Source organism: Equus asinus, chromosome 4 (genome assembly GCF_041296235.1).
Source record: "Equus asinus isolate D_3611 breed Donkey chromosome 4, EquAss-T2T_v2, whole genome shotgun sequence".
NCBI classification, from domain to species: Eukaryota; Metazoa; Chordata; class Mammalia; order Perissodactyla; family Equidae; genus Equus; species Equus asinus.
Window position 1 is genome coordinate 69,784,241 of NC_091793.1, and position 22,099 is coordinate 69,806,339.

Consider the following 22,099-nt stretch of genomic DNA (forward strand, 5'->3'; position numbering starts at 1 on the left):
AGTTTCTTACAGCTTTATATTGATTTGGGAGTAATCCCAGCCCCGTGCTTTGGCCTCAGACCACTGTTTGGTTGTAGAGGTCATCCATTGGCCCAGGGCCACTAACCCAGCAGGCAGCGCATCCCAGCAAAGAGCAAATTCTGCTTCCCCAGAGTGAGCACTAGGACGCCGTGAACACGGCACCCTACCTGTCAAAGTCCAAGGAGCCTCTGTGCACCGCCTACTCTGGGTGGCTCGACTGGACTCGACCCCTAGTCGCATCACGTCATCTCCTTTGGACTCAGTCATCCTCCTGCGAAAGCTGCCACGGTGCTGCTCACACCCCAGCATTTTCCTACTTAGGTTTTAGAACGAAGAGAGTGTTAACCCCTTTTTGCCTCTTTCTCCTCCAAAGGCCCCTTGACCCCTGGCTGAGGTATTTTAGCATGTAACCTTTGTGGTCCATGGGCAAAGCCATTCCTTCCAGGCAGAAGTACGCCCTGCTTCTCCTCCTCGTGTCACTGTACACCTGTGGACCCTGAGAGAGAAGACCCCAAACCCCAGCACAAACTGTGCAGGGGACAGGTCAGGATCGTCAAGGGGATGGCCAGACCTTTGGACCTCAGCACGCGAAGCAGGCCCCCATGAGACGTTTCTTACTGGTGCTTAGGACCGTCATGAATAGCTCGGTGCAGAAAATACATGCTGAGTCTATGGTTCACAGAGAAGTGGAGACATGCAGAGACACCGCTGCTGAGTGATAGGAATGAGGGAGATACACCAGCAAAGTGCCTCTGCTAACCTCCCAGTTCAGCAACTGGGAAAGTAGCAGGGGCCACACGTGGGGGTGGGAAAGAATGCTCAGAAGAAGCAAAATCAGGAGATCAAACATTTTTATGACTTTCTAAAGCACCAAACCTAATGGCGAGGAAGTGAGACCGTTTACATATCAAATGCAGATGGGTTCCCTATGTCCCTGATTTACGGACGTAGGTAATTAATTTATAGTGGCCTACTGAAGTGAGCAGGAGAGCTAGACAGGCAGGTGCGATTCTTTATGCACAGTGTCACATTGGCAGCAATGCCGAATTTTACTCGGCACTCCGTATATCCTCGATGGGGGCAGTTGTCGTACATAGTGTGGCTGGCATAGTGTTAATAATCGCTCCCACCTGCTAATTGTTAACCACATGCTGCGCGCTGCACCAAGCACATCGCATGCACTGCCTCGTCACATCCTATAACTCTATGAGGAGGGAGCTATTATCATCATCACCCTTTACAGCTGAGGGCTGTGGGGCTCAGAGAGGCCAGATGACTTGCCCGAGGCAACAGGGTCTGTCTGACTTTAGACTCAAGCTCTCAACCACTGCCCTAAGCTGGAAGAGTAGCGATCCCAGGATGCCTTGAAATAAGAGGGGGAGACAGTATTGTGTCACAGACTAAGAGTAAGGAAAATTCTATTTTGTGAGTGAAAAGTTAGAGAAACTAATAATAGCTCTCAACCAGGTCATGAAGATTCTTTTTGTCCTCAGGGGTCCTGGTATCTCCTGTTAAAGATGACCATTTGGTGGCGTGTCAGTCTGGGCTTCCTGAGCTCAGCTGACCACGGCAGTGTCCAGTGAACTTCACTAAGCACAGTGTCTGTACCTTGACCAAACTCTGTACCTCTACTGCCCATCCAGAAGCGCCGGTCCCGGTGAGGCCCCGAGAGAGGCCAGGATGGCTTGGCCCAGCCCTTTATCCCACGGGGAAAGTCTGTCTTCCTGCAGCCTGGGAGAAAACGCCAGCTCTGATCACAGGAGAGCAGCCCTGGCTGTGGGTCCCACAGGGCTGGTCTGGGAAGGGTGCTATGCCACCAAACAGGCAACAGCAACAACGGAGGGCAAAAAGAATAGCTCTCCGTGTAAATAAGTGTGGGAGATATTGGGTTAAATAACATAAATATGTTTCCTTAAGAAGTGGCTTTATAAAAATGAAATTTATTTGTTTTGAAAAACTCAAGCACTGCAAAAAAGTACAAAATCTAGTTGAAAAGTATTTCCCAGAATCTCACCAGCCCTGAAATAACCGTCATTAACATTTGTTGAACTCTGTTGCAGACACTGCTCTGTGCTTATGTACAAAGAGAAGAAGGGAAGGGACGCGAGATGCATACAATGCTACAGAGACAGACAAAAATATTAGAAAAATGGGGCTGTATTCTATGTAAAAGTACTGGGTTTGTTACTTGATATTGATTGAAGAAAAGCTGACTGAAGGTGAAGCTGAAGGAATTGACGGCCTTCCTTGATATTAATATTCATTTCTAAAATTTACTACTAAAATTAAGAAAAGAGATTCTGAAAACATTTAAGAGGTCAGAGCCCCTGCCTTCTTCAACTGCGTGCTTCCACTTCAGCTGGAACGTTGGCTGTGGAAGAAAGAAGGAGCAGCCACGTGTGCGCTTTCTCTCCTTACAACTCCCAGTTGCATTATAGTATCTTATCTGGATCTATAGCATTGACGTTCTGTTTCGTGGCCATAAATGCCGCAGTTACTTAGTTTCTGTTTAAGTGGAACCAAGTGGAAGTGGAAGGTCTTCCCCTTCGTTCTTGGTTTCATGTTTTCTCCATGCCCAGGCTCTTTATCTCAGCTCTTTTTCTGGTCGTCTGGATTTTGTCATCTGGTGGCTTGTTAACCACGGGTTCCCGGGGGCTGCACACCTAGAGTGTGTGTTTGAGATCGTCTCTCTGCTGCCTGTGATCGTCAAGGACAACTTGACTGGATATAAAAGTCTTGCTTTGCAACTTTGTTCACCTCAGAACTTTGTAGACATTGCTTGCTTCCCCTCTGCTTTGAATTTGCTAGGAATCCAGAGGCTGGTCTGAATCTTTCCCCATCCTAGTAAATTCTGGATGCCCTTAGAATTCTTTTTTTCCCCCCAGTCTTGAGGTTAAGTAATTTACCAGGATATATATTGGTGTTGCTCTGTGTCGTTTTTTTCCCCCGGAACACGCCATGTCCTTTCAATCTGGAGAAAAACGACGTTCGTTAGTTTAGGAAATCTTTCAACTGTTAAAACTTTGAATATTTTAATCTTCTGTTTGCTCTTTTCTCTTCCTCAGGAATATCTGTTATGTGTGTATGTTGGTTATCCTTTGCCCTCAGTATCTATTATCTTCTTTAAAATAATTTCATGTTGTCTGGATTCCTCATTCCTAGCTGCCACGTCTCTGTGTTCAGCACCTGCGTGTGTGCATGTGTGTGTTTGTGTGTGTGTGCCTTCCGATGCAGTTTCTACCTCACTGACAGTTCCTTTGCTTTTTTTCATTTGTTTCCTGAGCTCCACCGACGTTCTTTTCATCTCCTTCTAGTGTGTTCTAATAGTGCTTCCTTGAATTCTGGTGACTCCTCTTGTGACAAATCATGCTGTCTGTAATCTCTTTAGGACTCTGGTGACCACCTGCATTCTGAGGTCATCCTCTTGTGATGTGTGTTCTTCACTTGATTTGTCTTATGTTCCTTTCCTCTTTCAAAATGTATTAATTTTTTTTTTTGAGGAACATTAGCCCTGAGCTAACATCTGCCGCCAATCCTCCTCTTTTTGCTGAGGAAGACTGGCCCTGAGCTAACATCCGTGCCCATCTTCCTCTACTTTATATGTGGGATGCCTGCCACAGCATGGCTTGACAAGAGGTGTGTGGGTCCGCAACCAGGATCTGAACCGGTGAACTCCAGGCCGCCGAAGCAGAACATGCAAACTTAACCACTGGGCAGTGGGGCTGGCCCCAGAAATGTATTAAGAACTCAAATGTCTCAAGTATAAAGTTTTTCCAACAAGTATTTCCTTTTCTTGACGTGTGTGTGTGTGTGTGTGCACGTGTGTGAGGAAGATTGGCCCTGAGCTATATCTGTTGCCAATCTTCCTCCTTTTGCTTACTTGAGGAAGATTGTCGCTGAGCTAACATCTGTGCTAATCTTCCTCTGTTCTATGTGGGATGCCGCCATAGCACAGTTTGTCAGGCGGTGCTAGGTCCACACCCAGGACCAGAACCCGGGACCCTTGAGCCACTGAAGCTGAGCGCAGGGACTTAACCACTACACCACCAGCCCAGCCTCCTCTTCCTGACGTTTCTAATGATAGCTTAGTACACAATAACTTATTACTTGTTTTATTTGGCAGAATCGTTGGGAAGGACACATTTATAGGACACATACTGTGTGCCAAGAATTATCCCAGACCCTGTACATTTTCTCCTTTAAGCCTTGTCCCATCTTACAGATGAGAAAACTGAGCCTCAGGTAAAGTGACCAAACCAAGTCACCAAGCTCATGCGAGGACAAACAAGTGTGTGAGGCAGGGTCTGTGTGGTCTTTGAGGCCTTTCCTTGCCCACAGACCCTGGGCAGCAGCGGTGGCCTGCGATTGTCCTGGTGGGTGACATGTGACTCTCGGTAGTGAGTCAGAATGGAAAGCCCTGAAGCCCTCCCTTCTGTCATCCAGTGAATCAAAAACACTGTTAGTTTGTCAACAGCTTGTTCGTGGACAATTTTTAAACCATGTAGCTATCAAATTCCCAACTGAGGCTTAGAGCAATTAAGAAGTTTACCCCAATTCACCCAGCTGGTGCAACCCTACATCTTGGGAGATGAAGACCCATCCTTACTAACACTTCAAGCACGTAGGTTAAATGGCTCTGTGACAATTTAGGGAGAATGATCTGTGCTTTCTGAGATTTCTGAAGAAAACATTATTTAAAAATTATATCAATATTGTAATAACAATGTAGGGGCATGTAAGAAAGAAGAATTTTTTTTTTTTTGAGGAAGATTAGCCCTGTGCTAACTACTGCCAATCCTCCTCTTTTTGCTGAGGAAGACTGGCCCTAAGGTAACATCCATGCCCATCTTCCTCTACTTTATATATGGGACGCCTACCACAGCATGGCTTTTGCCAAGAGGTGCCATGTCCATACCCGGGATCGGAACTGGTGAACCCCGGTCTGCCATGAAGCAGAACGTGTGAACTTAACCGCTGCACCACCAGGCCAGCCCCAAAAGAAGAAATTTTTAAAAATTATCCCCATCCTGGGCTTTACTGCTCTAACAAATAACGCATTTATTTTTCCTTCTCCTCTTAGTAACTGCCCATATTTATGCACGGTTTGCATAACTGTGATAAGGCAAAGATACAGTGGTATTTTCTGGTGACTTCATTTATCATTATAGCATTTTTGTGTTGTCACATTTTCTTCATAATACTCATTTTATGGATAAACCAGGGTTTTCTTAGCTTCCAGTTTATTTCTAAGTTTTGTTCTCCCCTCTCTCTGCCTCACCACCCTCCCTACCCTGTGATTTCACATTATCCCTGGTGTGTTAAGGGTAGTGATCCGAAATTGATCCCAGGCGAAATTGCACTGAAGCCATAAAATCGTGGTTTGAGATTTTTAAAATAAAGTAGTAATTCTGGGGGTGCCCTTCTCGCTCTTGAGACATGAAACGTATTCTCCTTCCTCCCACCATCAGTTTTTGCTGGGCAGTAAGCGGTGAGTGCTTGGCACAGCTTTTATAGCTGTTAACATTGGACAATCAGCTGCGACCATGTTCGTTAGCAGAGTCGTGTTAACCTGATCGCTGTTAATGGAAAAAGCAGCGTGCTCCGGTTGCCTGGGGTGCACTCCAGTGCGCTTTACGTATTAGGTCTGGGCTGGGAGCACTTAAAATAAATCAACCAGGTCAAGGCAAACATTAATCTCTGCTCCGGAGTTTGTTCTTATTTTTTTTAAGTTAACGAGCTGGAGCAGAAACAATAGAATGTTCTCAGCCTAAAGCCCCCAGTGAATTGCCGGTCAGAGGGGTGAATTTTCTGACCAGGTGGGTGTTCAAGGTATTGAACTCAGTACATCCTGGAGTTCCACGCGGCTGAGGGTGGGTTGACAGATGGAATGAGCTCTTCTGCGCATGCGCTCTCTCTGCAGCAGGCTCTCAGGTCGCTCCTGAGTGTCCTCTAAAGATTTTGACGTCTGCACTCAGAAATGGACAAATACCTATTTCTGAGGCTCTGTGCTAGGGATCCGGGCAGATGAAAGAGCTTTGGGGCCTGGCCTGTCTGCTCTGTCTGCCTTAGGGGCTTGTAATCCGTTTGGGAGACTCGGAAACTTTGAGAGGCAGCGATTCGGGTAGCACAGGGTACTGTGGGGCTGCCAGGAGTTTAGGGAGGACGGGCTTCTGTGAACGAGAGTCAGGAGGAGTTCCTGCAACGCGCAGGTGACGTAGGCTTTGACGTTTGGGTTCATTCACTATTCAACAAGTGTCTCTTGAGCTGGGAACATAGTAATGAGCAGGCACCTACTTTTGTAAAACTCACATTCGAATCCAGGGGAAGGCAGACGGTAAAGAGGTAACTTCAGAGAGCAGGATGAAAAAACGAAAAGATCTGGAGAAAGGGCTCTGTAGGCTGAACAGCAAGTGCCCTGAGGCAGCAGGAGCCCAAAGTCTGAGGATTAGCACAAAGGCCCCTCTCCTTCTTCAGGTCCCTTCGTCCTGTCTTAATTAGCACTTACCACTGCGCTCATCTCCCCCCCACCTGCTTTACTTTTCTTGTTGGTATTCATGACACATGACACATGTATTCAAAACACATTTATGTTTTATATTCTGTGTTTGGTTGTTTTTCTTTGCTGTCCTCAACTAGAATGTAAAGGCCATGAGACTTTGTTTTGTTTCTTGCTGTATCTTGAGTGCCTGGAACAGTGCCTGGCACCTCGTAAGTGCTCAGTGAATATTGGATGGCAGAATGGAGGGTCCGTGTGGCTGAGCACGGAGAGCCAGGGAGAGAGTGGTACAAAATTCAGAGGAGCGTGTAGATGGGAGGGAGTGGACGCTCGACATTTATGAGGGAATGAGCAAGGTCTCTGCAGGGACAGTGGAAAGACCAGATGCACGGGGGCAGAAGGAACCATCTAGAAGGCAAACCAAAGAGCCTTCGGTGGAGGTCAGAGAGAACGTCAGTCCTTCTCGCGTCTCCTACGTTGCGCCTCCCTTTCTCCCTTCCTCCCTTTGCTGTTCCTTTCCACAGTTTCGAGCACTAACTGTGTTCCAAGCTCTGTTGGCACCAGAGATTCGAAGGAAGGACACGGCATGGTAGGATATTTGACTGGAGAGAACGGTAGTCCATCCTGAAGATTTGAAAGGAGAGAATCAAATTACAGAAAAATATAGGAAACTCGATTATTTGCACAGAAACTTTTATGTGTGCTCCTAGGTTTTCCTTGCTGCTTACAGCACTAACATTGACATCCGGCAATTAGCTTAAAGACTGTGGTTCTGGGAAGTCGTTGCTGACTCATTAATGCTGATTGATATGTGTGTTTGTGTAACTGACACAATCAGATGATTGTTGTAGAGCACTAATGGAGTAACTGGTAAATGAGATCAGTGTAAACATGCAGAAGTTGATTCATGTGTATCTAATGAAAAGACTATACAAAGATAATAGAAATGCTTGTGCTTGTCATGGGGAGAATGTGTGTTTGTGTGTGTGTCAGCCTCGTTGACCGGACTTCGCAAGGAGAGAAAGTATCATGTTTTCTCATTTCTTTCCTTCCAGGAGTAATTCCAGCTAATGGGAGGATGAACGTGACTGTGAAGTTTACACCCTTTCAGTATGGCACTGCACAAATGAGAATGCGCTTATGGATTTCACAGTTCAACTCTCAACCCTACGAATGTGTCTTCACGGGGACGTGCTGTCCCAACATGGCTCTGAAGTATGGCTGCTCTGGGATGTTTGGTTTATTCTTAAAACGTTTTTAAAAATCCAAGTCTTCCTTTCTTCCATCCTGTCTTTCTTCCTTGTAACAGAGTGCCATCAGCAACTTACTTAAGATGATGAACTTTTATAAAATACACCTTAAAATATAATAGTGATGTGGAATACTACTCAGCCATAAAAAAGAACAAAATCATCCCATTTGCAACAACATGGATGGACCTTGAGGGAATTATGTTAAGTGAAATAAGCCAGATAGAGAAGGACAATCTCTGTATGACTCCACTCATATGGGGAATTTAAACATGTGGACAAAGAGAACAGATTAGTGGCTACCAGGGGAAAGGGGGGCTGGGGGGTGGGCACAAAGGGTGAAGGGGTGCACCTACAACACGACTGACAGACAATAATGTACAACTGAAATTTCACAATATAGTAACCTATCATTAACTCAATAAAAAATTTAAAAAATATATATTATAGCGATGCATAGACTCTCTCTATGCTTGTAGCAGTAGTTGCTTCTGCCGAGAGGGGAGGAGATGACAGAGAAAAAGGGGTTTTGAGGGCTACTTTCTTTCTCTGATTACTCTCAGCGCGCTGTTGGAATGTTTGACCATATGTATACATTACCGTTCATTCAAAAATTTAAATCATGAGGCCAGAACAACATAACTGTTTTCAAAGTTCCAATAGAACATTATAATTGAGTGCCTGCTGTTTGCAGTGACCATTGCAAAGCCCCATGAGAAATGGTCCACACCCTGAAGATACTCACAACAGAGGGGCCAAATGAAGTCATGTGTAACAAGTGACCTGGACATAAGGCGAAAATGGAAATGTGCCCCATGGGAGTGTTTTTTAAAGCATCGTTAGCTTTCAAGTCAGAGTAAAGATGTGAAATGGGACTAAGTTTTACTTTGTAATAAATTTTTTCTGAACTTCTATTTCCATTTGAATGTGAGCTTGTATTTTTATATACTAATGGATCAAGTTAATGTTTGTTTAATATACATTATTTTTATAAAAATTAAAAGGAGAATTTATCACTGTATAAATACTAATCTTAGAAAACCCTCACAAACATTTTGAAAATGGTAAAGAAATATTTTGATTTTCCTCCTCTTCCCTTCATACACACATACAAATCACATATCAGCATCATTAGGCATATTAAAAGTGAAGTAACAACCTTAAATATGAACTAACTCCATGAGTTATTATATGTTTATATCGTGATTTCTTCCTCAAAATTCACAGCAGCCTAAGTCAACTATAGGATATTAGCGTGGCCCGGTGAACCCACATCCTGCAAGTAACCGTAGTAGAAATAAAGTCACTCAGGCAGTAAACAGGGAGCATTGGATATAAATACAAAACAGCTCTAATTTTTCTGGTGTCAGATAACTGGCTGAGCAAAATGCTGTTTGCCATCTCACGTCATGGGCTGCAATACGCAAATGGCTTTCTTAGAGACATCACTCGAGTTGGGTTATTGCTTATATGTCCTTCCATGGACGTGTTCTCAAATACAGGAGAGCTTTGTGTGGCAGGAGCACCACGCAAACACAGGCGTATGCTATTTCTAAGCTATTGTATTTTGGTTTTCCAGCTAGAGTTTGGCATCTTATTTAGTGCCCTCTTGTCATTTGCAAGGGCTATGTCTCAAGGGCGTGTCTCCCCAGACTACGGATAGTACTAGAACATATAAATTCCACCAGAAGGAAAAAATTACCCTGGCCGCAGTATTCTCTGAAAGTTTCCTAGGTTGCTTTCTCATTTCAGAAGAGCGTGTGTGCTGGACTTTCTCACGTCCTAAATTCGGCACCGCCAAATTCCACCTGTGACTCTTTATTTATCACTGTCTCAGACCCCTTCATTTCCATCGTCCGCACTAGCAGTTAGATTTCTTAAGGAAGCTGGTTTTTAACACTCTCAGAAACTTTTTCTTTTCCTACTGTTTACAGCAGAGGGGATGTGGGAACTCTGCTGAGATGCGGATGCTGAGCTGCAGCTCACTCCCCAACCAAGCGCCTCCTCCCTGCGCAGCACAGCCTGTCAGTCAGTGTGTGTCTCCCCAAAGGCTGTGGGCCTCTCAGGACGCTCTTACGCGGGCCATGTTAAATGTGGGATTGCTGGCACAGCACCCACGTCGGGCAGTGGGGCCTGTTCAGTAGGTGCTCAGCAAACGCATATTGACCATATTGATGCCGTCAGAACGAATGCATGGAAGCATGTCCTTGTCTTATTTCTGTAACGTCCTGGACTTAGGTAATCCTATAACACAAGTCTTCACATATTCCTGCTTAAAGAAATGCTTCGTGGGTAACGCTAAGGAACATAACTTGGTTCTACTGCATCTCGTGATAAGCAACTCCAGCAGCTTCTATAGGGATGTCAGCAGCACTGTCTGTACCTACATTTGTCCAAAGGCAGTTTTCAGTTACAGAAAAAGTCTCAAACATTAGTCTGAATCACTCTTGCAAGATCTTGCTACAAACAGTGGGCATAATCATTCTTTTACTAGGAAGATAAATCAATGTAAGATTTTTTCAATTATTTTATTGAAGTCATGTCAGCTTATAACACTGTAATTTCAGGTGTCCATTATTACATTTCAGTTTCTGTGTAGACTGCATTGTGTTCACCACCAATAGTCTAGTTTTCATCCTTCACCACACGTATGTGCCCTTTTACCCCTTTCGTCCACCCTCCCATCCCCTTCCCCTCTGGTAACCACTAATCTGTTCTCCTTGTCCTTGTGTTTGTTTATCTTCCACATATGAGTGAAATCATGCAGTGTTTGTCTTACTCTGTGCGGTTTATTTCACTTAACATAATACCCTCAAGGTCCATCCATATTGTTGCAAATGGCACGATTTTGACTTTTTTATGGCTGAGTAGTATTCCATTGTATATACATACCACATTTTCTTTATCCATTCATCAGTTGATGGGCACTTGGGGTGCTTACATGTCTTGGCTGTTGTGAATAGTGCTACAATGAATGTAGGGGTGCATATAGCTTTTTCAATTATTGATTTCATGTTCTTTGGATAAATACTCAGTGGTGCAATAGCTGGATCATATGGTAGTTGTATTTTTAACTTTTTGAAAAATCTCTTTTTTTTCTGTTTTCCATAATGGCTGCACCAGTTTGCATTCCCACCAGCAGTGTATGAGGGTTCCCTTTTCTCCAAATTCTCTACAACACCTATTACTTCTCATCTTGATAATTATGGCCATTCTGACAGGTGTGACGTAATAACTCACTGTAGTTTTGATTTACATTTCCCTAATAATTAGTGATGTTGAACATCGTTTCCTGTGCCTGTTGGCCATCTGTATATCTTCTTTGGAAAAATGTCTGTTCATTTCCTCTGCCATTTTTTGATTGGGTCGTTCTTTTTTGTTGTTGTTGAGTTGTATGAATTCTTTATATGTTTTGGAAATTAACCCCTCATCAGATATATGATTTGCAAATGTTTTCTCCCAGGTGGTGGGTTGTTGTTTCGTTTTGTTGATGGTTTCCTTTGCTAAAATGCAGAAGCGCTTTAGTCTGATGTAGTCCCATTTGTTTATTTTTTCTTTTGTTCCTGTTGCCTGAGTAAACATGGTATGCAAAAAGATGCTGCTAAGACCGATGTCAAAGAGCTTATTGCCAATGTTTTCCTCTCAAAGTTTTATGGTTTCAGGTCTTACATTCAAGATTTTCTTAAATTTAGCTATTGAAAACCGACAGCCTAGAAGTAAATTATGCTAGTCCATGAGAGCATTTTTCAGCCTGTCATGTTTTCCACTTGTTCTCTTCTTTGAGAATCTAAGGAAAAGGAGCCGCTGGTGGGCTATTTTGATGTACATGATTACACTCTGGTGGACTGAGATTGTGTTTCTTTTAATTGACCCGGTTTTAGCACACAGCTTGATTCTCAGCTTAGCTGTAGTAATTAATGGACTGTAAGTCATGGCATTATCAGACGGAACACAAAAATAGGAGCCTTGAGTCGTTGGATTCTATACTAATTGAATATCTGTCTCAAACTATAGATTAGAAGAATTCAAAAAGCTGAATGCTCTTTCTAAGAAAGTAGACATCCCTCCAGAAAAGGCAATGACACGTATAAACTTTCACCGACGGCCAGCCCGGACGAAGCCTCCAAAGCTTAAGGTGAGGTGGGCTCCGTGCTGAGCAGGATGGAGGGAGGGACGGAGAGGCAGAATAACGAGTTTCCCTCCTGATTTGCTCCCAGGAAATTGAATATCAGAACTTGAGATTTCCAGTAGACTTATCAAATCCATTTGCTGTGGCAACCGTTTTAAACCAAGAACCAGGAAAATTGAAGATTAAAGAATTGAGAGAAGGTACCCAGCTGGCCCACCGTCAGTCAGCCCCTGGGCAGAATAGGGGAGGATTACTGCTCGTCACGTGTGCTGTTTATGGGCGAGACACAACCTTGTCAGGGCGCTCTGAGGTTTTGCTGTTAGAAATTGTTTTTCTCTCGGCCAACGATTGTGTTTTGGTTACTGGTATAATCATTGTTTGCTCCTTCCCTCAGTTTTGGACCAAGGCAATGAGATTTCAAGGGCAAGACAGATGAAGGAAGCACTCTTTGAACAGAAAGTCAGACGGGACACTTATGAAGAGATCAAAAATCACCTTAAGTGGTAAGTGTTGAGCAATGATTTGTATCAAGTGACAGTCCAATGTTTTTAGTAATGGCGTTTTATACCTAAGGCACAATGAAATGTAATGAGTTTTAATGCCCTTCGAAAATTTGATTATTCTCTCCCCTCTGCGCGGCCTTGTATTTCAGAATGAAGTTTCTGTTAGGAATAAATCAATGTGACCAACCATGCTCTTTCCTCAGTGTGACCAGACAGTGGCAGAATCAGAGTGAACTGTGGGAGGAGCTGGGACACTGCTCCTTGCTGGCCACTGCTGCCAGTACCCCTCTTGCTCCAGGACAGAGCTGGGTGACGCAGGCGCCCCAAATCTCGCCCCACTGTGAGCCCCCTGTGCCCTGTGCTGTGTGCCCCAAGGGCCTTATGGGGAGCCTGGCTCCTACACTCAAAGTAGAGCCCTTTTCACAGTTTTTTTACCAGATCATACCAGGCGTATCGGTGTATACAGTTTCAGCGAAAGTAAACTTGAAACACTCTTGAATTGAGCTAAAAAAGAGACTCCTGGGAAAGGCCTTTGAGAGGCTGCCTCATCCATGCCCCTGCCTCCATGCTTCCCAGACAGACAGAACTCGCCCTGAGCTGAGGACCTTCCCAGGTGTCTTCCACCCTGTCACCCTGCTGGCACGAGGGCGTGCCCTTTATTTCCCTCTGCGACAGTGTGGGTCTCTACTCAGGGTCTGGCCTCAAGTATGCCAAGTAACTCAAGGTCATTTAAAAAATACTCTTTCCCTGTTATAAAAAATGGACACATTGTCATTGTAGAAAACCTGAAAAATATTTTTTTATTTTTTAAATAAGTATTTTAATTATTTAAATATTGTAATTTTTTTTTGAAGTATAGAGAGGGAAAAAAACCACTATAGTGCAATGATCACTGTCAACACTGGTATATTTCCTTCCTTCTATGCTTTTTTGTAACATACTTGAAATCACATCCTAAATTCAATTTTGAATGCTGGATTGTTCACTTAGCATTTTCTCCCTTTTTGTTGAAAGATTTTAAATCTGCAAGTAACACCCATATACGCTTGACATAGTTTCCTCAGTTGTTAACTTTGTGCCACATGCACTTCCCCTCACTCTCTATGTGTACACACATTTGTGCACGCGTGCACAGATGCACACACGTCCTTTATTTTCCTGAACCATTTGAAGTAAGTTGACGATACCTTGAGGCCTAAAGACTGTCGCATGTAGCCTAAGAACAGCACGTGCTCCAGCGTTACTGTAACTACTTCTAAGAAATTTAACATTGATACAATATGAAATAATCAGCCACGTTCAAATTTACCCAGGTGTCCCAATACTGCCCTTTTTACCTGGGCTTTTTGTCTGTGGAGAGGAGGGATCCAGGGTCCAATCGAGGATTATACAATTTGTGTTTGGTTTTCATGTGTCTTTAGTCTCCTTTAATCTAAACCAGCTCTCCAGACACCCCCTCCCCTTTCTAAATCCTAGCTACCTATTTATTTTGAACAGGCACCAGGCTCCATGATAGACACATTACGTACCAGAGTTTTTAAAACTGTGACAAAATTCACATAACATAAAATTCATCATTTTAACCATTTTAAAGTGTACAATGCAGAGGTTTTAGTATTTTCACAATGTTGTGTAACCATCATCACTACTTAGTTCTAGAACATTTGCATGACTCCAAAAAGAAACCCCATGCCCATTAAGCAGTCACTCCTCAGTCCCCTTTCCCCCCAGCCTCTGGCAACCGCTGATCTACTGTCTATCTCTATAGATTTGCCTACTATACACATTTCATATAAATGGAATTGCACAATATAGGGCCTTTTGTAACTGACTTCTTTCATTTAACAGGCTTTTAAGTTTGTTCCACATCGTAGCATCTGTCAGTACTTCATTCCTTTTTACGGCGGAATAACATTCCATTGGGTGGACATAGTACGTTTTGTTTATTCATTCATCAGTTGACAGACATTTGGGTGGTTTCCACCTTTTGGCTATTATAACTAATTCTGCTATGAACATTTAATTACAAGTTTTTGTGTGATCATATCTTTTCGGTTCTTTTGGCTGTATACCCAGGAGTGGAATTGCTGGGTCACGTGGTAACTCTATGTTTGACTTTTTGAGGAGCAGCCAAACTGTTTTCCATGGTGGCTGCACCATTTTACACTCCCATCATCAGTGTGCAAGGGTTCCAATTTGTCTACATCCTTGGCAATACCTGTTACTTTCCTTTGTTATTAGTATCATCATCATCCTCCTCATTATAGCCATCTTAGTAAGCGTGAAGTGCTGCATCACCATGGTTTTGATATGCATTTCCCAATGTCTGATGATGTTGAGCATCAAGATTTTCTGTTCACAAATATTTTAGCGCATGTCACTAGAAGATAAGCTTCCTTTTGCAGAGCACTTTGTTCATCTTGGTTATATTGTTGAAGTGTCTACGATGTCTCTCCCCCGTGGTGTCTCCTCTGATATCTCAGCCTCCCTTTTCAGTGGTGGAGTATCGCTAAGACACTCCATCCTCAAGTTGACAATGGTATTCTGATGGGTTCTGAAAGTTGGGTTTTTTCTCCCTAGGCAAGTGCACCTTGGTAAAGATCAAATGTCTTTTAAATTTAAAACAGACCTTACTGAAGAGCGGCAAAGAGTAAACACCAAATATAAGGTCAGAATTACTGCTAATTTGATAATCATTTATTTCACTGAATATTTTGAATTCCTGTTACGTGCAAGATGCCATGTCAAGAGGAAGAAAACTTCTAGTTTAGTTGGGAGGGGAGAAGGCTGATGACAAGTTAGTTGTTAACATAAATCAAGGCTGCTGGAAGTGTCACGAGAGCCCTCTACTAAGCATTGTGGGGATTCAGATCCAAAGAGGAGAGAGAGGTCATCTAATTGGAAAGCTTCCTGGAGGACATGGTATAATTTTGAAAAGTAGTAAAGAGGACAGAGAGGAATTCAGTTCAGAGGGAGGGAAAGGCTCAAATTCTGGCTGGAATTCTGAGCACGAGGTGCACCCGTCCCATGATCTGCAGAGCGTGAAGGTCAGAGAGACCCACAGACAGTGACCAGGAGCCACCCCAACACCAGTTACACACACAAGTTCCAAGTCAGAGACGCTCAAAGGGGCTGAGCAGAAAGGGGAAAACTGAGGGAGGGGCCGTACCTGGGTCGCCAAGGCAGCACCTGTAAGTTCAGGGAGAGGGAGGGTGGACGCGGGAACTGGGGGACTGGGCGAAACCCCTGGGCACACCGTGGCGTGAGAGACATTGTTACATGCAGGACGGGTGCAGAGAACCCCGGGGACAGGTCCATAAGGACTGAAGCACACGACACACATGGGCCAGAGGAGAGAGGATCCAGCTTGGGCTTCATGTCACAGGGGCTTGGACTTAATTGGTAGGATTTGTGGAACCATCACATATTTCTTAGTTTGCAGGGGCTGCAGTAACAAAGCACCACAGGCTGGGTGCCATAGGCAACAGAGATTTATTTCCTCACAGTTCTGGAGGCCGGAAGTCCTAGATGGAGGTGTTGGCACAGTGGCTTCCTTCTGAGGGACGTGAGGGAAGGATCCGTTCTCTTCTTAGCTTGTAGATGACCGAGTGCCTCCACATTGTCTCCTTTCTCTTCTTGTAGGACACTAGTCACATCGGATTAGGGCCCACCCTAATGACCTCATTTTAACTCAATTACCTTTTTAAAGACCGTATCTCCAAATACAGTCACCTCCTGAGGTACCAGGGTTAGGATTTCAACATATGGAGCTTGGAGGGACACAATTCAGCCATAACACGTAGATTTAAGCTGGGGGTGTGAGCTTCCCACACTCGGCGCTGCACACGCGGGCAGGGGTAGGAGGGGCTGGGGAACAACACTCTGTTGTCAGATATGAATGCATTTCTCATATGGAATACATTTTTCTTCCTATTTGGAGTCCAAATAAGATATTTGAATAAATATGTCTTATTTTCTTTATTTTTCATAAGACAAGCAAAAGAATATACAGTCATTACATTGGTAAATCATAGCATTCAGGAAAAGCACACATTAGATTGGCATTTAAACGTAGTGTGATGTGTTCAGATTCTTTGCATGGGATTTTAAAAACAAAATATCAAGTATTTTCCTCAGCCCCACGAGGGAATGATTTTTTCTGTTTTCAAGATGAAGGTGATACAGACGTGGCAGAGCAGGTCAGTGTGCGAGTTAAGGCTGTAACTGCCAGCGTTTGGTTGACAGGCAGACCCAGCCGTTGATTCGTTTAGTGAACGCCCGTTGTATGGAAGATTCTGTGCTAGTGAATAAGCCACGGTCTCTGCGCTCGAGAAGGTCACAGTCCAGAAGGGGCTGCAACATTAAGAGAGGATTTAAAGTGCTAAGGGCACAGATAGAGTTGAACTTGTAGATAAATGGGAGGTGAGGGGTAAGGAGAGCGAGAAGGTAGAGTGATGCCCAGGTTTGCAGCTTGGGTGCGTGGTGGTGGTTTTACGTGAAATCTCAGAGACAGAAGAAAAGCTGGCTTAAGGGGAAGATGAAAAGTTTAATTTGGGACATGTTACATCTGGGGTGACTGGGGACATCCAGGTGGCGGCTGAAGGAACAGAGCTGGAGACAGAGACTTGGGAGTGTGCAGCATTGAGGTAGAGATTGAGAGCACGGAACAAGCGTGGTGACCTGGGGAACATGAATAGTGTGAGAAAGGCAGAGCTCATGGCAGGAAATCTGCAGAACTTCTTACTTAAGGGGAGGGCAGCAGGACCACTAAGGAGACAGGAGAGGAACAGTCAGGGAGGTCAGGGGTCAGAGGTCCAGAGAACACAGAGGAAGCAGCCCGGGAGGGATCAGTCAAATGCAAGGGCTCCCGGACAATAAAGCCTGAAAAGTACACCTTCGATTGGGTGGATTGGAGGTCCTTGTGTGCCTCAGGGATAGCGATTCCAGTAGATTCGTGGAGGTAAAATGCCAAATTGTAGTGGCTTGAGGAATGTGTAGATGTGAGTCGATAGTTGAGAAGTTGAGATGAGTAATGACGTGGACCATTGTGGGGCGACGGGTCAAGGCAGGGGTTTTTGAGGTGCAAGAACTTGAGCACATTATAGGCTGAGGGCAAAGAGCAATCACGGAGGAAAAGGTTGAAGAAGCTTGGGAAGAGGCCATGGTCAGAGGAAAGATGGTGTCTGAATAGGAGGAAGGACTGGAGAAGCCGAGGAAGGACGGACTCGGGGTACAGTCAGGTTTGCATGCAGAGAGGGGTCTGTAGAAGGCTGCGCGTGGCCTTGTCTTCCGGCTGATCCAGGAAGCAAGGCCAGCTGCAGAGACTGTGCTGAACAGGGACTGGAGAGGGGCCGGGGGTAGTGGTGAGCATTTGCACAGGTGAGTGAGGGGAGCTGGAAACGAGCCATCACATCCTTAGGATCACTCACCAGGACCCCGAGGCCCCAGCGTAGTAGGAGAGCAAGTGTTGCAGGGACCTGACGGTGTGTCCAGGAGATTTTACTGGCTGCTGAATCCTGGCAGGTGGCCCAGTGGCAAGAAAAACCTGGAGGCCCAAGGCATATGGTAGAAAGCCAGAAAAAGAAAGCTGGATTGAGGATGTGGGGGAGTCAGCGTTGTAGCTGGACAGCATGAACCCTCGAGGATAATGAGCTTTTACTCAGAGGAGACGGTCAATAATCCTAAATTCTGAGACGTTCGTTATAAATGAGTAGTCTTGATAAAGATATCAGAAATCTCCCTCCTCTTTCTTCTACCTAACAACCTCTTTGCCAATCCCTCTTTAAATTGCCTGTTTTATTTTACTTTTAGTGGGGAGGTGTGGTCTGAGTCTCTCCCCATGAAATCTGTATTTGAATCTGAGGTCCACGGTCTCAAACTCAACTTCCTGATATGTGCAAATCAGAGCTAGACAGCTCCCCACCTCGGCGACAACAATAGAACTCTCTTACTTCTGAATAGGGTGTTAATGTGGTGATCAGAATAGATGTCTTCCAGTGAAGTCTCTAAAAATGATTGTGAACAATGTACCTAAGAGCCAAGCTAGTTTTAGTAGTCACCTAACAAACAAATATGAAAAACCGCAGGAAGACAAAAGCTAACAAGTTTTTGCAGTGTGCACGGCCCCCTTTTCCATGGAGGCATGTGGGTGTCGCCACTGACCCAAGCCCAGCCTGCCTTCCTGGGAGTGACCCGTGACCCCTGGGGAAGAGGAAAGAGCTCAGGGGCCATCGGGGAAGGGAGCAGCCTGGGGGACGCTCACTCCAGGGAAGAGACAGACCCCGTCCACCACCGGGAAAGGGGAGGAACCACGTGCCTTTGTTACAATCTGGATAATCAGCTCAGAGGGGCTTAAAACTTCACTGGGACATTAAGTTTCTTTTAAATGAAAGCTCTATACTCCCATGGTTACATGGTTTCCTGAAATCCTTTCTGTGAGTTTTAAATGCCTCAGAAATCGTTTCCAGAGACACTGTCCTCTAATTACAAAAAGAAGGTATTGGGTTTGTGCCTCTATAGAATATCCCTGTGTTTAAACAGTAAGTGTGATCATAACGATCACTATAACCTACTTCCGTCACCACCACTCCCAACGGGAACTCCATGGGTGGGTTTGTCCAATTGCTTAATGGGTTTCTGCCAGTTTTAAAGAGAAATAAAGTTGGTACACTTGTATTCAATTTTAATGTTTTTGATGATTAAAAACCCAGCTGGATAGAGGAGATCCTGTTTTGGATGAGGAATTTCAGCAACTCAAGACAGAAGTTAACCACACACGGGTTGTTCGCAATCTGAAAGAAGTGGGTAACTTTCCTTTCCTTGAAATCTAATTATTAGCAGCTCTTTATATGCTTATTTTTAAAACGCTAAACAGTTTTATAGAAATCCTTTTACCAAGGGACATTTAATAATTTTTAATGTGCTTACACTTGCAGAGTATTTTTTCTTACGTATTGCGAGTAAAGCATCAAAACTCGTAATTAATGCTTCCCTTGAAATGAACGGCATTATATACTTTGGCTCCTCCTTTCCACCCCTCTACTTTCTCCTTCTTGATCTCTATTTTTGTTTCCCTTTGCTCTGCAAGCCCGTCTGCGGGTGCTCCTGGTGGGTCCCTGGGCCTCTGTTCCTTGCCCGGTCCCCTTGTGGGAAGGGTACAAGACAGGAGGTGAGAAGCCAGAGTTCTGGTCCCAGCTCTACCACCGATTTGGGACCTAGGAGAAGCCCTCTTAGCCTTGAAGCCTCAGTGTCCTCAAACCTAGAATGGGGACAGTAGCCCCTCCATCTGAGTATCTCTGTCATATGATAGTTTCTGGTTAAAACCCCAATTTTTAATTTCAACAATGAAGCAATTCTTCCTAATCTCCCCCACCTCCATCATTCCCACTTTTCTTTTCTGGGTTTGCCACATCTGAATTATTTCTACCTCTTTTCTTCTCCCCACATTTAGTTTGGCCACGAAGTCTTGCCATAGCTCTTCCACAAGGCCACACCCAAGCCCGGCCTTCGTGGCTCACCCTCAGCTAATCCAACAGCTTGTTTGTTCCTGTATCCGCCCCTCCTCCCTCTCCTCTCCAGCCCACTGCGTGGGCCAGCGTGAGATGAGTTCACTTCTGATGCCTTTTCCTTCATATCGTTTCCCTGTTCGAGAAGCTCCAGTGCCTGAGGCTGTGGCAGGCGTCCTTTCCTCCACATTCATTTACTGACCTATGCACACTGCACTCCATACGCAGGCCTGTGCTGGTGCTCGGTGCAGGGCCGAACAAAACAGTCCTCCTTCTCCGCGAGGATCCCACAGCCCACTGTTCTCGATTCTGGATGCCGTGCCAGCACCCCCAACATGGCATTGGTTTCTGTGTGTCTTTATTCTTCTTCCTCAGGGTCACATGTGTTTCCTTGAGCTTCCCTAACCAGACTGTAAATCTCTTAAAACCCAAGTCTTGTCTTCCACTTTTGACCCCCAACCCAAGAAGTATTCCCTATAATGCTATGTACACTAAACGTGCTTAATAAATGCTCATTAAATGGCAGGACAAATAAATAATAACTTGATTTGGGATCAAACTCTAAAACATTTTTATTAAATGTTTATGCCAGGAGTTAAAATTTAAATCGAAGATGTGTCTATATTTTGTGTTCACAGAAAATCCAGGAATTTCATCCCAGTTTTGATCCACTCACGAATAATACTTGGGTCAACAGGTTCAGGGCGCAAAGACGGTTTCAACAAGCAGCACGCAAGGTAAGTCTCAGGACCAGACTGAAACCGCAATGTGTTTAGTCATCAGCACAGGGAAATTGAACGGTGAGGTTGTTATAACAGCTTTATTGAGATATAATTCACATGCCATAAAATTCACTCTTGGAAACTGGACGATTCAGTAGTTTTCAGTGTATTCACAGCAGCACTGTCTAACCTTAGACCATTTTTATCGCTGCACAAAGAACGCGCGTTCCCGCGAGCAGCCTCTCGCTCCCGCAGTCGCTGCACCGCGCGTCTGCTTCCTGCCTCCGTGGATTTGCCTCTTCTGCACATTTGGCAGAAATGGGATCACACACACGGCCTTTCGTAGCTGGCTTCTTTCTCTTAATGTGTTTTCGAGGTATGGCTTTCCCACATTTTGTTTATCCATCCTTGGAAACATTTGGGTTGTTGTCACTTTTTGGCTGTTATGAATAATGATACTGTGAACATTTGTGTACGATTTGTGCACATGCGTTTTCAATTCTCTTGGGTATATATCTAGGAGTAGAATTGCCAGGTCATATGGTAACTCTAGAACAATTGGATGTTGATCAGTTATTTCTAGAAAGGACAATTGAGAATTCCTGTGGAATCCTGTCTCTAACATCCAGGCTTATGGCTTCCCCTTCACGGTGTCATCTCACTGCTGTGCCTTCTTCACCCTCACGCTGGTCTTCCACCCAGCACATTGCGAGCCTCCAGTGGCTTCCTGTGATCAAAATAAAATGACCTCTTAGCCTTGAATGCCAATAAAGGGTGGAAGGTGAGCCGCTGGTCTGGCTGCACCCACACCCCCTCCAGCTGCCTCCTGTTCTCTAGGTTGTCTCAGTCCTTGTCTTCTTCCAAACACACCAGCTCATTCCCTGCTACAAACCTGTGTTTCTGCCCCTTGCCCATCAGCTGAAACGCCATTCCATCTCCATCTGTCAGTGACTGTCCTTTGAGCCAGCGCAGTCTACCTTTCCTCCAAGAAACAGTCCTTGTAAGCTTCAGCACTTAGCGAACTCTGTGGTGCCTCTTGCATCGTATGCTGCCTGTAGATCTCTTGTCCTTGCCACTAGAGTGGCTCCCTCGGTGGGCAGAGCCGCCCCTCAAGCAGGGGAGAGCAGTGGTAAAGACTTGGACTCTGGAGCCAGACTGCCCGCCCTTAATTCTTGGTGCTACTTCTTAGGAGCTTTCTGATCTTGGACAAGTTACATAACCTTGGGCCTCTGTTTCCCCATCTGTAACTGAGGATGACAGTAAGACCTGTCTCACAGGGTTGTCCATGAGGATTAAATGTGTGAATACGTACAGGGGACTCCAAAGTTTATGGTACCAATGATCTTTCCAGCAGCGCTTTCAGCCGGGACTGCTGACGGTCCAGGCAGAGGCAGAGCTTGCTGCATCAATGACCTGCTCACCAACCTCCAAGGCCCCATGGAACCCGCATCCCTGCTGAAGTCTTGGTGGGCT

At 44.9% G+C, this 22,099-nt stretch overlaps 1 protein-coding gene across 1 annotated transcript in view; it reads left to right on the plus strand.

Moving 5' to 3' along the window:
• The window catches only part of LOC106823639 (cilia- and flagella-associated protein 221), a 92,065-nt gene that overhangs the window by 40,697 nt on the left and 29,269 nt on the right, over positions 1-22,099 (plus strand). Inside the window, exons 8-14 of the mRNA XM_044768103.2 lie at positions 7,573-7,732; positions 11,782-11,902; positions 11,985-12,096; positions 12,291-12,399; positions 14,980-15,067; positions 19,110-19,199; positions 20,543-20,641. Coding sequence (XP_044624038.2) covers positions 7,573-7,732; positions 11,782-11,902; positions 11,985-12,096; positions 12,291-12,399; positions 14,980-15,067; positions 19,110-19,199; positions 20,543-20,641 — 779 coding nt within the window. The remainder of the gene's footprint in view (positions 1-7,572; positions 7,733-11,781; positions 11,903-11,984; positions 12,097-12,290; positions 12,400-14,979; positions 15,068-19,109; positions 19,200-20,542; positions 20,642-22,099) is intronic.